Source organism: Rhinopithecus roxellana, chromosome 12 (genome assembly GCF_007565055.1).
Source record: "Rhinopithecus roxellana isolate Shanxi Qingling chromosome 12, ASM756505v1, whole genome shotgun sequence".
Classification (NCBI taxonomy): Eukaryota; Metazoa; Chordata; class Mammalia; order Primates; family Cercopithecidae; genus Rhinopithecus; species Rhinopithecus roxellana.
The window spans coordinates 124,973,627-124,990,535 of record NC_044560.1 but is presented as its reverse complement, the minus strand read 5'-3'; the positions used below and the strand labels follow the sequence as shown (position 1 = coordinate 124,990,535).

General features: G+C 40.1%; 1 protein-coding gene across 10 annotated transcripts in view; it reads left to right on the top strand.

Annotated features, from left to right (window-relative positions):
- The window catches only part of LOC104657143 (selection and upkeep of intraepithelial T-cells protein 1), a 175,897-nt gene that overhangs the window by 30,582 nt on the left and 128,406 nt on the right, over positions 1–16,909 (top strand). For 2 of the 10 annotated variants that reach the window (XM_030913554.1, XM_030913556.1), the window contains 2 exons: positions 4,510–4,632; positions 7,892–8,780. The exons of 1 other annotated variant lie outside the window; for it this stretch is intronic. In XM_030913554.1, the coding sequence (XP_030769414.1) occupies positions 4,510–4,632; positions 7,892–7,908 (140 nt within the window). In that variant the 3' untranslated portion in view covers positions 7,909–8,780. 7 more of the 10 variants (XM_030913561.1, XM_030913560.1, XM_030913559.1 and 4 more) reach the window with 6 other exon arrangements.

Here is a 16,909-nt window from a genome sequence, read left to right as displayed (position 1 = left end):
TCATTGGTTCTGTTTATGTGATGGATTACATTTATTGATTTGCGTATGTTGAACCAGCCTTACATCCCAGGGATGAAGCCAACTTGATCGTGATGGATAAGCTTTTTGATGTGCTGCTGGATTCGGTTTGCCAGCATTTTATTGAGGATTTTTGCATTGATGTTCATCAGGTATATTGGTCTAAAATTCTCTTTTTTTGTGTTTCTGCCAGACTTTGGTATCAGGATGATGCTGACTTCATCAAATGAGTTAGGGAGGATTGCCTCTTTTTCTACTGATTGGAATAGTTTCAGAAGGCTGTGAATCCTTCTGGTCCTGGACTTTTTTAAATTGGTAGGCTATTAATTATTGCCTCAATTTCAGAGCCTGTTATTAGTCTGTTCAGAGATTCAACTTCTTCCTGATTCATTCCTGGGATGGTGTATATGTCCATGAATTTACCCATTTCTTCTAGATTTTGTTTATTTGAGTAGAGGTGTTTGTAATATTCTCTGAAGGTATTCTATATTTCTGTGGGATCAGTGGTGATATCCCCTTTATCATTTTTTATTGCATCTATTTTATTCTTCTCTCTTTTCTTCTTTATTAGTCTTGCTAGTGGTCTATCTATTTTGTTGCTCTTTTCAAAATATCAGCTCCTGGCTTCATTTATTTTTTGGAGGGTTTTTTTGTGGCTCTATCTCCTTCAGTTCTGCTCAAATCTTAGTTATTTCTTGCCTTCTGCTAGCTTTTGAATTTGCTTGCTCTTGCTTCTCTAGTTCTTTAAATTTTGATGTTAGGGTGTCGATTTTAGACCTTTCCTGCTTTGTCTTGTGGGCATTTAATGCTATAAAATTTCCTTTCCACATTGCTTTAAATGTGTCCCTGAGACTGGTACATTGTGTCTTGCTTTTCATTGGTTTCAAAGAACATCTTTATTTCTGCCTTCTTTTTGTTATTTACCTAGTAGTCATTCAGGAGCACGTTGTTCAGTTTCCATGTAGTTGTGTGGTTTTGAGTGAGTTTCTGAATCCTGAGTTCTAGTTTGATTGTACTGTTGTCTGATAGACAGTTTGCAGTGATTTCTGGGTTTTGTTTTTGTTTTTGTTTTTGTTTTTGTTTTACATTTGCTTAGGAGTGCTTTACTTCCAATTATATGGTCAATTTTAGAATAAGTGCAATGTGGTGCTGAGAAGAATGTATATTCTGTTGATTTGGGGTGGAGAGTTCTGTAGATGTCTAGTAGATCCGCTTGATGCAAAGCTGAGTTCAAGTCCTGGATATCCTTGTTAACCTCCTGTCTCATCGATCTGTCTAATATTGACAGTGGGTTGTTAAAGCCTCCCATTATTTTTGTGGGGGAGTCTAAATCTCTCTGTAGTTCTGTAAGGACTTGCTTTATGAATCTGGATGCTCCTGTATGGGGAGCATATATATTTAGGATAGTTAGCTCTTCCTGTTGAATTGATCCCTTTACCACTATGTAATGGCCTTCTTTGTCTCTTTTGATCTTTGATGGTTTAAAGTCTGTTTTATCAGAGACTAGGATTGCAAACTCTGCTTTTTTTGCTTTCCGTTTGCTTGGTAGATCTTCCTCTATCCTTTTATTTTGATTCTGTGTGTGTCTCTGCACATGAGATGGGTTTCCTGAATACATCACACTGATGGGTCTTGACTCTTTATCCAATTTGCCAGTCTGTGTCTTTTAACTAAGGCATTTAGCCCATTTATATTTAAGGATAATATTGTCATGTGTGAATTTGATCCCATCATTATGATGATGTTAATTGGTTATTTTGCCCATTAGTTGATGTAGTTTCTTCCTAGCATGGATGGTCTTTACAATTTGGCATGTTTTTGCAGTGGCTGGTACCAGTTGTTCCTTTCCATATTTAGTGCTTCCTTTAGTAGCTTTTGTAAGGCAGGCCTAGTGGTGACAAAATCTCTTAGTATGTACTTGTCTCTAAAGGATTTTATTTCTCCTTCACTTATGAAGTTTAGTTTGGCTGGATATGAGATTCTGGGTTGAAAATTCTTTTCTTTAAGAATGTTGTATATTGGCCCCCAATCTCTTCTGGCTTGTAGGGTTTCTGTCAACAGATCCACTGTTAGTCTGATGGGCTTCCCTTTGTGGGTAACCTGACCTTTCTCTCTGGCTGCCTTAACATTTTTTCCTTCATTTCAACTTTGGTGAATCTGACAATTATTTGTCTTAGAGTTGCTCCTCTCGAGGAGTATCTTTGTGGTGTTCTCTGTGTTTCCTGAATTTCAATGTTGGCCTGCCTTGCTAGGTTGGGGAAGTTCTCCTGGATAATATCCTGCAGAGTGTTTTCCAACTTGGTTCCATTCTCCGCATCACTTTTAGGGGCACCTATCCAACATTGATTTGGTCTTTTCACATAATCCCATATTTCTTGGAGGTTTGTTTGTTTCTTTTTACTCTTTTTTTCCTCTAAACTTGTCTTTTTGCTTTATTTCATTAATTTGATCTTCAATCACTGATATCCTTTCTTCCACTTGATTTTATCGGCTATTGAAGCTTGTGAATGCATCACGAAGTTCTTGTGTCATGGTTTCAGTTCCATCAGGTCATTTAACATCTTCTTTACACTGTTTATTCTCATTTTTCATGTAACATTTTTCAAGGTTTTTAGCTTCCTTGCAATGGGTTAAAACATGCTCCTTTAGCTCGGAGAAGTTTGTTATTACCAACCTTCTGAAGTCTACTTTTGTCAAGTTGTCAAACTCATTCTCTGTCCAGCTTTGTTCTGTTGCTGGTGAGGAGCTGCAATCCTTTGGAGGAGAAGAGGCGCTCTGGTTTTTAGAATTTTCTGCTTTTCTGCTCTGGTTTCTCCCCATCTTTGTGGTTTTATCTACCTTTGGTCTTTGATGGTGGTGACCTACATATGGGGTTTTGGTGTGGATGTCCTTTTTGTTGATACTGATGCTATTCCTTTCTGTTTGTTAGTTTTCCTTCTAACAGTCAGGTCCCTCAGCTGCAGGTCTGTTGGAGTTTCTTGGAGGTCCACTCTAGACCCTGTTTGCCTGGGTATCACAAGTGGAGGCTGCAGAATGGTAAATATTGCAGAACAGTAAATATTGCTGCCTGATCCTTCCTCTGGTAGTTTTGTCCCCAGGTGATGCCTGCCTGTATGAGGTGTCAGTTGGCCCCTACTGGGAGGTGTCTTCCAGTTAGGCTACATGGGGGTCAGGGACCTACTTGAGGAGGCAGCCTGTCCGTTATCAGAGCTCAAACTCCATACTGGGAGAACCAGTGCTCTCTTCAGAGATGTTAGGCAGGGTCGTTTAAGTCTGCAGAAGTTTCTGCTGCCTTTTGGTTCAGCTATGCCCTACCCACAGAAGTGGAGTCTACAGAGGCAGGTGGGCTTCCCAGCCAGTTTGTTTACCTACTCAAGTCTCAGCAATGGCAGATGCCCCTCCCCCTCCAGAATGCCACCTCACAGGTCAATCTCAGACTGCTGCACTGGAAGTGGGCAAGGCTCCGTGGGCATGGCACCCACTGAGCCAGGTACGGGAGAGAATCTCCTGGTCTGCTGGTTTCTAAGACCATAGGAAAACATGCAGTATTTGTGCAGAAGTGTCCTGTTTTCCCACGTACAGTCTATCATGGCTTCCCTTGGCTAAGAAAGGGAAATCCCCTGATCCCTTGTGCTCCCCAGGTGAGGCAACACCCCGCCCTGCTTCAGCTAACCCTCTGTGGGCTGCACCCACTGTCCACAGATTCTACCATTACTATTACCAAGTTATTTAAGACTTCTCTCAGCTGTTCAGAGGCCCTGAGCTCTTCCAGTCTCTGGAAAACACCACTTTCATTCAGGTTCTTATCATAGCACGTGACATGCCTGAGGCATTTGTCATTTACACAGTCACTAATTGAGCAAATATTTGGTGATTAATAACTATGGTTTAATAACTGTACTCTCTTATATAAGAGAGTAATTTCTAATAAGCATAGTAATGAAACAGATGCCTTCATTGCTGGTAGTGGTGCTGCCATTACAAGATATGTTAACCAATACTATGATATGGGCATGTTTACTTCTTTAGAACCATAGAGAAAACATAATTTAAATGAGACTTTTGACATAGATGATAGTATGACTTTTAAGAATTTTGAGATCTTTTTTATTCTAGAGAGTCTGCTCACCCAAGACTATTCTATTTTATGACACTCCTCACAAGACCCAGGATTCTTGAGGGTCCTCAGCACCAGCTAATGTGGGTAAATACACAATGTGTTTATCTGTCCTTCAGACTGTGGCCACTCAGGGAAAATACTATGCTGCTTGAGAAGAATGGCACCTGCCTCATCACAGCCTTCTTCTGGTCTTAGCCCAAATATACTCATATCCAGGATCATCCACATAGCCCAACCTACTTCTCCCCAACCATCAGACACACTCAGATGGTATGAAGCAACAGGAACCTGGAGAGTAAACTTATCATAAATCTCTAAACGAGCCCTCCTCTCTCTGCTGCAACAATCCTAAATGTTCCATCTCTCCCTAGTTCCTGTTTCAGATCGAAAATTCCAGTTTGTTTCTATGTATTTGGAAGATATGACTGTGATGGTGTGGGTGCTGATGGTCTTCATCACCATGCTTATTTCCTTGGTTTACTTCAGACTGAGAGGTAAATGTAAAAGGAAGGGTGGTAACTCAGAGGGAATCATTCCTTTGGTGGATCTCCAGATGTCCAGAAGAGTGACCATTCTTATCCTTGTGCCTTAGTAACTGGAAGAAAAAACAAAGACCTGTGTGTTATACAAGAGTTTCCTGATTATAGCCTTTTCAAGGTTCCTGGGGTTCTACCAGTGCCCATGTTGTTGTCTCAAATGGCAATAACTTTCTCAACATTGATTGAATAATTGGACAACTCTCCCAGATAAATATGGAAGGTTCAGCTATATTTCATCCAGAAGGCATTCACCAAACTTTCTGTATATTGAGCTCTTTGAAAAATTTGCAGGATTTCCTCTCTTCTTATCTCAAGGACTGACTTGAAAATTAATGCCATACTCTTTTTTTTTAGAAACATGTAAGTGTCCACAGGGCAGAAACCATTAACATTCCTGAACCTATGTTGATAAAAGTACATATATCTTTGTTATATGTTATGGGACATATATCCCATAACTCATGCCCAAAGACAGAAGTCCTGGGTTTATTGTGCAAATATAATTTCCTTATGAAAATGGAAGGGAATGTAGAACTAGTAAGCTAGGAAGGAAAATGTTAATATTTCCTTCTTTTGCTCTACCCAAAATCTACAGTCCCAAAATGTTCCATTAAAAATGTGTGCAAGGTTATGCAAAGGTATATCCTGTTTACCTGTAGGCTTCAGGCTTTTCCCTCAAACATGATGCAAGTCTAGTGAGTAATTACAAACAATATAAAGAAATTATTTTTGCTTAACCAAAAAAATCCATAACCTGGAACTAAGTGGAATAGTCTACTTTGTTTTCATCTTTACATCCAGTGACTGTTGGCATTCTTTAGACCTTCTGTTGAGAGCTACCATGTGTACATTTGGTCAGTTAGGGGAAGTCGAATTGAAAGAAACTCTATTTACTTACTGTAGTTGTATATAAGAAAGAGGCCAAAAAGGAATGTAGTGCTTCCTCCTCCTGTTCCATTTTTCCCCATAGAACAGCACTGGGTGAGGGTCAGAGGATATCAGCAGAGCTGGGGAAAATTGTCTCTTTACAAAGGTCTCCTGTCATTTTATGAACTAGGGGGAAGGTTGTAGGATACAGGGAAGTGCTAGAGATGCAGTAGTACTGAGTCAGAGAAAAGAGGTTTTTAGTAAAGAATTGCCCCAGAAAAGATGGCCTCAGCAGAGTGAATGAAAAGCATCTCAGCTGAGGCCCCCAAGGAGGAGGCCTCCAAAAGGAGGTTCCTGGGCTGAGAGAGCAGATATGCATATAAGCACAGTTGCTTTAGGGTGAGGCTGAGCCCTGGAATGCAACTTTCTCCAGAAACTGCAAGTCACTTGCCTTCTTAAAGAACAGCTTTCTTCTGTGAGGCCTGTTAGGTAAAGCCTCTGTAATTTCCAATTACTTCACAGCAATATCCTATGTGTGATCCTTTATGTCCAAACATTAGCTTGCCAACATACCACCTGCTGAAATGAAACAAATACAAGGGACAGGTGTGTGCTTGTTACCATACAGATTTATACTTCTCATGCCTAGTTTATGCCACCATGAAAAACAAGCCAGTTATTATCTTGCCTTGATAGGCATGAGTTAATGATGGAGAAAAGTAGTATGGAACCTGTAGCCAATATTCTGCAGCTCATCTCACATTTACCTAGTGACCCAATGGAATTCAATGCAGGATTATAGTCATAGAGAAGTTTTACTGTCTCACATTGGAGGAGGCCAGAAGAGCTAAGACAAAATTAAAAAGTCCTGTTTTCATCTATATGGTGATACAAGGCTTCTTCTGATGCTGCTTCTCTGTATTTCATTGAGATCAATGAATGAGTTGCTTTATCCAAACATTTTATCAATTTGTAATTTTTTTCCGTTAGAATTATATGGAAAAAAGTCCAGACAATGCATTCATTGATTTAAACTGGAAATTACACAATGCAATGGACTATAAAGGCCAAATCATTCTATTTATCACATGAATAGGGCTCTACTAATGTGCCTCCCATTGCTAATATTATAGAGTTATACAGCAACAATCTCATGATAGCCTAGTCAAAAGAGAAAATAGTTGAAATTGACTACTTGTTGAAATGCTGAAAATCAACCATTTAATTTTTAAATAAAAAAAATCGACCCTGTGCAGTGGCTCATATCTATAATCTCAGCACTTTGGGAGGCTGAGGTAGGTGGATCATGAGGTCAAGAAATTGAGATGATCCTTGCTAACATGGGGAAACCGCGTCTCCACTAAAAAAAAAAAAAAAATTACCCAGGCTTGGTGGCGGGTGCCTGTAGTCCCAGCTACTTGGGAGGCTGAGGTAGAAGAATGGTGTCAACTTGGGAGGCGGTGCTTGCAGTGAGCCAAGACCGCGTCACTGCACTCCAGCCTGGACGACAGAGCAAGACTTCATCTCAAAAAAGAAAAAAAAAAAAAAAAAAAACCTTCCATAATACCAATTTATCTTACAAAGACAAATAATTTCCTTAAATATGTGTGTGTTCCCTATTTTTCTAAATGTTTTCTTCAGTTTTGTCTTTTGTACTGAGATCCTGGAATGAATTTCACTGCTCCTTAGTAGCTGAATTCCATCTACCCTTTTACCTTTGTTCCCTATGAAAGACTTTAGCTCTTTTCATATATTTAAAAGTTGTTTACAATTTCATGTGTCTCATGTGAGACAATTTTTCTAGTTTCAGAAGGTCAAAAGGATGCATAAGAATATTTAGAACAATTTAAAATGCAAACACAAACCACTGCAACTTCTGATGATGTCTTGACATATGAACACCAACATTATTGTGCAATAGACATTCCAAGCAAACACATAAAATACTAAGGATTTACTTTTCTTTGAGTTATTAGGGTACAGGATGAGACAGAAAGAAAAAGAAAGAAGAGAGAATCTACTTGATTACTATTTCACCAGGGTATCCATTTATTGTCTTTGCAAAGTGTAAATGTAAAGTATATGTAAAGTAAATCAAGTTCCTTTCAATAATAGAATACCTTTATTTCTTGCAAACTCTCTGCAAATATTTTTCTCTCATTGATTTAAACTATTAATAGATAAGTCAAATTAATAAATTTATAAATAAACATTTCTCATGATTTTTCCAAAAATGTCTTTGGCACCTCAGATGAGACCAATATGTTCTGAAATACATTTTCATCTCAACTTTTGCCTGTATTAAGATGTGAATTTACAATGACTTGAGGAAATTTTTTCTTAACAGGCTTTTTCCAAATATAAGGGATTCAGCAGCAACAAACTTCTCATCTGGAACTTTGGATAGAGAGACTACAGTGGCACAATATTATAAGAACTCAGAAGAAAATAATTGTAAACCCACAATTTTATGAATGGCCATAATTGCTATGTGGAGGAAAAATTAAATGTATTTGAATATTTAAATTTGTATTACATTTATAGTTTTTGTACAAATGATGGTAACTAAAAAAAGATAATAATTTAATCAGAAGATAACAAGCTAAGGGAATAAGTGTATTAAAACCAATAATTTACATGATAAAATGGAAATAACTCTGGAAGTAAAAATCAATCTATGTCAGTAATTAAATGTCATTTTATCAATAATTAAACATGGGATATATAATAATGTTTTGTGATACTAAATGTCTCAAAATGGAGTAATTTCTGTCTTGGCTTAGAGAGAAAGTGCTGACACTCTGAGTAATAAGCACATGTATGGAGGGGTGAGGTGATAACACCTGCTGTGACCAGGCACCACAGGCACCTGACAGAAAAGTACAGCCAAAAGGCAGCTGAAGATGATGACTATGAACAGAGGCCCTCTTCAGAGGGCCATAAAAACCACAAAGAAACTGAAGATGGTCATGATGCCTGCAGAGGCTCTGCTGCTGACAACTGTGAGGAGAGAATTCTGGCTCTGAAGCCTCTTCTCTATGACAGCAGCCACTGGAAGCTCTGCTATGGTGTTCACAGGGAAAACAGATCTGCCAGTGGGTCAGTCAGCATGCTGGTCTCCAGAAGGACTCCCTGCTCTTCATACTCCTTTTCTCTTATCTTTGTCTGCGTGTGTTGGGTATATTTCTATGATTTTGTGTGTGTGAAAGGCATGCAACAAATCCATAAACCTTGAATTTCAAGCATTTAATTGGCTATTGAGTCATTATGAAACCACCAAAACCCTTGCTTCCCCATTTTAAAGTTAGCACAACTAGGCTAATTAGAACCTGACACTAGAACATGGCAGTAAAAAGAAAATGACCATCAATCAATGATGCTTATGAAAAACTAAACTAAAGCATAATGACAGAGAAATTTGAAAATACAGGAATGCAAGGACAAAAACTATGAAAATTCTACCAGAAAGAATATGAAAATATATAAATATTAAGAAAACATATTTAAAAAGGCACATTAGGGATAAAAAATTTGGCCCCAAAATAAATATACAAACCATACACATAGTTTTCTAAAAATTAAGATAGTGTACATATATATCAATACTGCACTCTTAATCTATAAAGGAAGCATTTAAAGAAATGCAAGTAAGGTGTACAATTTTATAAACGTGGACTAAGATTTTAATATGCCTCTTTGGGGAATTGGCAGATTGACAATAGTTCCTACTGTTTAGGTTCTTAGTGATGATGACCCGATTTAATATTAGTCTAGCAGTTATCACAGATCCTGGTAGGAAAGCAATTTTATTTATAATATAAAGACAAAATAAAATTATATGTGTAAAAATATTATTGAAAATCATGTTTCAGGGTATGTTAAATGCAAATCAATGAGATGACTTCGTTTTACTACTGTTACTAATTAACATTTAATAACGTCAAGTTTTGATGACTTGGAGGAAATAAGAGCTCATACATTGCTGATATAAAAATAAATTACTGGCTCCCTGGAGCAAGATGGCCGAATAGGAATAGCTCCAGCCTCCAGCTCCCAGTGCGATTGACACAGACGATGGGTGATTTCTGCATTTTCAACTGAGGTACCGGGTTCATCTCACTGGGGAGTGACGGACAATTGGTGCTGGTCAGCTGGTGCAGCCCAACCAGTGAGAGCTGAAGCAGGGTGAGGCATCACCTCACCTGGGAAGCGCAAGGGTGAAGGGAATCCCTTTCCTAGCCAAGGGAAACTGAGACACAATATCTGGAAAATCGGGTAACTCCCACCCTAATACTGTGCTTTACCAAGGGTCTTAGCAAACGGCACACCAGGTGATTGTATCCCACACCTGGCCCAGAGGGTCCCACACCCACGGCGCCTCCCTCGTTGCTAGCACAGCAGTCTGAAATCTAACTGCACGGCAGCAGCGAGGCTGGGGAAGGGACACCCACCATTGCTGAGGCTTAAGTACGTAAACAAAGCCTCTGGGAAGCTTAAACTAGGTAGAGCCCAGCACAGCTCGAGGAGGCCTGCCTGTCTCAGTAGACTCCACCTCTGGTGACAGGGCATAGCTAAACAAAAAGCAGCAGAAACCTCTGCAGATGTAAATGGCCCTGTCTGACAGCTTTGAAGAGAGCAGTGGGTCTCCCAGCAAGAAGGTTTATATCTGAGAATGGACAGACTGCATGCTCAAGTGGGTCCCTGACCCTTGAGTAACCTAACTGAGTGATATCCCCCACTAGGTGCAGACCAACACCTCACACCCCACACTGCTGGGCACACCTCTGAGACGAAGTTTTCAGAGCAAGAATCAGACAGCAACACTCACTGTTCAGCAATATTCTATCTTCTGCAGCCTCCGCTGCTGATACCCAGGCAAACAGGGTCTGGAGTGGACCTCAAGCAAACTCCAACAGACCTGCAGCTGAGGGTCCTGACTGTTAGAAGGAAAACTAACAAACAGAAAAGACACCCACACCAAAACCCCATCAGTATGTCACCATCATCAAAGACCAAAGACAGATAAAACCACAAAGATGGGGAAAAAACAGGGCAGAAAAGCTGGAAATTCAAAAAATAAGAGCACATCTCCCCCTCCAAAGGAATGCAGCTCATCACCAGCAACGGATCAAAGCTGGAGGGAGAATGACTTTGATGAGTTGAGAGAAGAAGGCTTCAGTCGATCAAACTTCTCAGAGCTAAAGGAGGAACTATGTAACCAGCACAAAGAAACTACAAACCTTGAAAAAGGAATGGAAGAATGGATAACTAGAATAATCAATGCAGAGAAGGCCATAAACAAACTGATAGAGATGAAAACCATGTCACGAGAAATACGTGACAAATGCACAAGCTTCAGTAACCGACTCGATCAACTGGAAGAAAGAGTATCAATGATTGAAGATCAAATGAATGAAATGAAGCGAGAAGAGAAGTCTAGAGAAAAAAAGGGAAAAAGAAATGAACAAAGCCTCCAAGAAATATGGGATTATGTGAAAAGACCAAATCTATGTCTGATTGGTGTGCCTGAAAGTGAGGGAGAAAATGGAACCAAGTTGGAAAACACTTTTCAGGATATCATCCAGGAGAACTTCCCCAACCTAGTAAGGCAGGCCAACATTCAAATTCAGGAAATACAGAGAATGCCACAAAGATACTCCTCGAGAAGAGCAACTCCAAGACACATAATTGTCAGATTCACCAAAGTTGAAATGAAGGAAAAAATGTTAAGGGCAGCCAGAGAGAAAGGTCGGGTTACCCACAAAGGGAAGCCCATCAGACTAACAGCGGATCTCTCGGCAGAAACTCTCCAAGCCAGAAGACAGTGGGGGCCAACATTCAACATTCTTAAACAAAGAAATTTCAACCCAGAATTTCATATATAGCCAAACTAAGTTTCATAAGTGAAGGAGAAAGAAAATCCTTTACAGAGAAGCAAATGCTTAGAGATTTTGTCACCACCAGGCCTGCCCTACAAGAGATCCTGAAGGAAGCACTAAACATGGAAAGGAAAAACAGGTACCAGCCATTGCAAAAACATGCCAAAATGTAAAGTCCATCGATGCTAGGAAGAAACTGCATAAACTAACGAGCAAAATAACCAGCTAATTTCATAATGACAGGATCAATTTCACACATAGCAATATTAATCTTAAATGTAAATGGACTAAATGGTCCAATTAAAAGACACAGACTGGCAAATTGGATAAAGAGTCAAGACCCATCAGTTTGCTGTATTCAGGAGACCCATCTCACATGCAGAGACACACATAAGCTCAAAATAAAAGGGTGGAGGAAGATCTACCGAGCAAATGGAAAACAAAAAAAGCAGGGGTTGCAATCCTAATCTCTGATAAAGTAGACTTTAAACCATCAAAGATCCAAAGAGACAAAGAAGGCCATTACATAATGGTAAAGGCATCAATTCATCAGGAAGAACTAACTGTCCTAAATATATATGCACCCAATACAGGAGCACCCAGATTCATTAAGCAAGTCCTTAGAGACTTACAAAGAGACTTAGACTCCCATACAATAATTACAGGAGACTTTAACACCCCACTGTCAACATTAGACAGATCAACGAGGCAGAAGGTTAACAAGGATATCCAGGAATTGAACTCAACTCTGCACCAAGCAGACCTAGTAGACATCTACAGTACTCTCCACCCCAAATCAACAGAATATACATTCTTCTCAGCACCACATGGCACTTATTCCAAAATTGACTACACAGTTGGAAGTAAAGCACTCCTCAGCAAATGTAAAAGAAGAGAAATTATAACAAACTGTCTCTCAGACCACAGTGCAATCAAACTAGAACTCAGGAGTAAGAAACTCACAAAAGTGTTGGGAAATGCGTTGCTCTCCAGAGGTCACACAGTACAGTAGAAAGAAACCATGGGGAGTAGAAGATTGTGGGTTTTAAAAAACAGAAATTGGAAAATCCACCTAATTGGGAATTTACACACACTAGTTACAAAAGAATCTCTCTACCTAAGCTGATTGATGAAAGTCCTCCCCTGTATGAAGCCAGTATGTAAATACTAGGAGAGATGAATATTTTTTCAAATGTGCAGATACCAACACAAAATGTCAGTGAACAGAAGAAATGGGAAAATATGGTCCAAACAAAGATTAAAATAAACCTTGAGGAACTAACGTTATAGAAATGGAGGTATATGGATTATGTGACAAATAATTCAAAATGGAGTGACATTGGCAAGATGACTGACTAGAGGTGCCTATCACCCCCTGGCACATCCACAAAGACCAAAACAATAAATAACCACATTTTGACTAGAGTATCTGAAGGAGAACACTGGAATACAGTAGGGATTGGTAAAAGTTGTACAGAACATGGACGTTTGGGGCTGCTGCATAGAAGAGGGAAGAATATATCCAACCTTTGCCATTCCATCTCCTCAGGTGGGATCAGAAACAAGAGAGACTCTTCTTGGGGGAAAAGATAAGTAGGAGGCCCACAGGAGACCTCATGGAAGCTGCAGGCACCTATAGTCATTGCTACTAGAGAACACTTTAGTCATCGCACGCCTTGAGCCTAGTCTAGAAAGCTTCCAGGAGTTCTTTGGCTGCATTACTCCAGAGAAAGCACCCACATTGTGCCTCCTCCCCCACGGGATCCCAGCTGCTGCTATATGACTCCATCTTGCAATGAAAGCCACTGCTAGAGTGTGTACTTTCCTGTGGACCAGTGGCCACTGCATCTCCCAACTGCTGAGCTCTGCTGTGACTATACTACACTCATATAGTTTCATCCCATCTCCCACCAAGCAGCTACATTTCTTTACCCCTGGGAATAAACTGACTAGGAAGCACTCTCTTTCCCATCCCAACGACTGCAGTGCCACAACACTGGCTACTCAAAACGTTAGGCCCAGTAGATCAGCAATGACCACAGCATCTCAGCCCGTATAGTGTCCTGCCTCCCAAAGAACAGACAGTGCTGCCTAGCCAGGAGGTCATGCCCAACCCAAGAACACAGCCCCTGTGCACCTGCCTCCAGCAGGGAGGCTCTGCCTGACCTGGAAGAGTAGCTGGCACACACCCTCGGCATGTGGAACAACCTGGTGCTCCTAGCTCCAGTGGGGAGGCCATGCCTGACCCAGCAGAAAAGCTACACTAAAACCTACAGTCTTGGTCACTAAGGCACTCACAGGCATTGCTGACATTGACTGCAAATTAACATACTAAAGAGGGATTACACTACTGTGTCCACCCAGAACCAAAGCCAATGACCCTACTCAATTGACATATCTGTGTTCTGTAAATATATTTGTTTACCCAGAAAATCTATCCTTCAAAACTGAAGAAGAAATAAAGTCATCTTTGCCAAACAAGCAAAAGCTGAGAGAATTCAGCACCACTGGATCAGCCTTGCAAGAAATGCTTTAAAAAGTGCTTCACCCAGAACAATAAAGATGTTAATTACTGCAATACAACCAGATAATCAGCATAGAACTCCCTGGTAGAGCTAAACTCATAATTAAGTTCAGAATATTCCATTACAGTAATGGTGGTATATAATCTTTCAAATCGTTAGTATGAAGGTTGAAAGTCAAAATATCCAATAACAGCTATTTCAGTTTTCATCTATTCTTGTGTAAATTTCTTATGTAAATTGTGTAAAAAAAGTTATAATTTTGTTTATTACCCAGCTTTTTTGTGTTTTTGCTTTTGGAGTGACACTTCAAACTTTGTGGAAGAAACAAGAAGCCCTTAACATTGTATTGAGATGAGTGGTAATTTTAAGTTTTGGTGATGTTCTATTCATCATTTTTTTCTTTTATTTCTTATTTATTTTTTAGAGACAGGGGCTCACTATGTTGCCTAAGCTGGTTTCAAACTCCTGGCTGGGCTCAAGCAATCCTCCACCTTGGTCTCCCAAAGTGCTGGGATTACAAGCATGAGCCACTGCATCTGGCTCCTTCATAATTATATCCTTATGTAATTGATCTACAAAATTTTTGAAGATTATGTAAACTCTCCTCCTTTAATTAAAGCAAGATTTCCCATCTCTGACTTCGCAAGAGTGAAAAGAAATGTTCTAATTGCCTTATGCAAGTGAAGATAATAACAGCCTGTCACTTATCATTTGCAAGATTCAGACAGCCAAGTATAAAGGAGTCCCTGGAGAACCCCCAACCAGCCTGAGAACTGGCAGTAGTGCACACTGTGGTGGAGCCTCAGGAAGTTATCTCCGTTTGCAGGTGGGAGGAGCCTGGCCTCTCCTGTTCCAGGATGGTAACCTGAGATTTAATCTGTGAGGCAGGAAGCCTACTAGGAGGGCTCTCACTTTGCTGGGAGTCCCTGTTTCCCTTTTCTTCCTTTTCACCCAATAAACCCTGCTTTTCTCACCCTTCAAAGTGTCTGCAAGCCTAATCTTTCATGGTCATGTGACAAGAACCTGACTTTTAGCTGAACCAAGAAGAAAGTCCTACTACAAGATGCAGCATGTTCTTTTACAACACAATGGTTGGCAGTACTACATTCATAGTAGAGATTAAGAACAGTCACAGAATATCAGAGCAAATAAGATGTTCTATTAGGATTCAGAATTCGTTTCCAATAAGCCAATTGAGAAAACTTCATTCCTTGCCTCCCAGATTCCTGTCACTAAGGGAGGAAACTACCCCTCATATTGTCTTATGCCCAATTTCTGCCTCCAAAGAAAGAAGAAGTAAAAACTAAAAGGCAGAAATGAAATCCACAGGCAGACAGCCCAGCACCACACCCTGGGCCTGGTAGTTAACAATCAACCCCTGAACCTAATCGGTTATGTTATCTGTAGATTACCACCATTGCATGGAAAAACACTGTGAAAATCCCTGTCCTGTTCTGTTCCATTGTAATTACCGGTGCATACAGCTCCCAGTCACGTACCCCTTGCTTGCTCAATTGATCACAGCCCTCTCATGTGGACCCCCTTAGAGTTGTAAGCCCTTAAGAGGGAAGGGAATTACTCACTCGGGGAGCTCGGTTTTTGAGACTGAGTCTTGCTGATGCTCCCGGCCGAATAAAGCCCTTCCTTCTTCAACTCGGTGTCTGAGGGGCTTTGTCTTCAGCTCATCCTGCTATATCACAATCCCTGAAAACCATTATGTATAGAGAGATACTTTTCAACCTGGGTTGCATAATGCAGTCATCTGGGAAAACTTTTTAAAAAATCTAGTGGCATCCTCCCCTTCAAAGTAGTTCTGAAATATCCCACAGATTAGTTTGGTTGTTTTTTGTTTCCTTGCTTTGTTTTGCTTTTGGTTTATTTTTTCAGACAGGGTCTTTCTCTGTCATCCAGGCTGGAGCACACTGGCACGATCATGACTCACTGCAGCCTCAACCTCCTGGACTCAAGCAATCCTCCCACCTCAGCCTCCCAAGTAATTAGGACCACAGGTGCATGCCACCACAGTCTGCTGTTATTATTTTCTTTTTTGTAGAGACAAGGGTCTTACTATATTGCCCAGGCTGGTCTCAAACTCCCAGGCTCAAGTAATCCTCCTGCCTTGGCCTCACCAAGTTTTGGGATTACAGGCTTGAGCCACTACACGTAGTCCTGATGACTTTCAAATATGTAGGTTGGGTGGAGAATGTGATATAGAGACGTTCAAAAAGTACAGAGTGGATGTGTTGAGGAAAAAGAGTTATAGGTAACAACAATTTCAGAGTAAAAGTAATCATACTATGTTAAAAACATGTTAATCAGGGTTACCTACACTCCAATAATTTATCTGGATTAATGCCTCTTGAGCTACATAGACACTTCTAGTTCTGTTTTGGGATATCTTACTGAAATATGTTTTAGTCACAGTAAACATGACTCTGACAGTGGATATTCTTTGTAATCTCTCTCCAGAGTCTCTTCACTTGTCTTGGCACCCATTTTGCTTGGCTGTATGTATTGGACACTAAGTTAGATTCACTCACGAGCTCCTAAGCCCAACTAGAGCTTCACTGGAAATAATTGAAGAAAAGAAGGATACTAGACTCAGGAACTCAGATGAGTGGTTAGATTTAGGGATTTTGACTACACTGAAATTTCATTCTATTGACATGGTCAGATCTCAGGTGTGTCATTTTTCAGGAGTTTTCTCAAGATTTCTCAGTATTCATTCTCATATTTGGGAGACCAGGTCCTCCCACAAAGTTCTCAGACTGACTTCTGAGAGGCTTCACCTAAGGATACAATTCCCAATATCATTTCTGCTTTGCATATAAAGGATAATTATAGAGGAAGGAATTTGTTAAAGGAAGTTTAATGACATTCTTTCCATAACATAAGCAATTAGAAGAAATGGCAGAGTTTTATCATAGACTTCAGAGAGTCTTCTAAGAGCATATCAGGGTG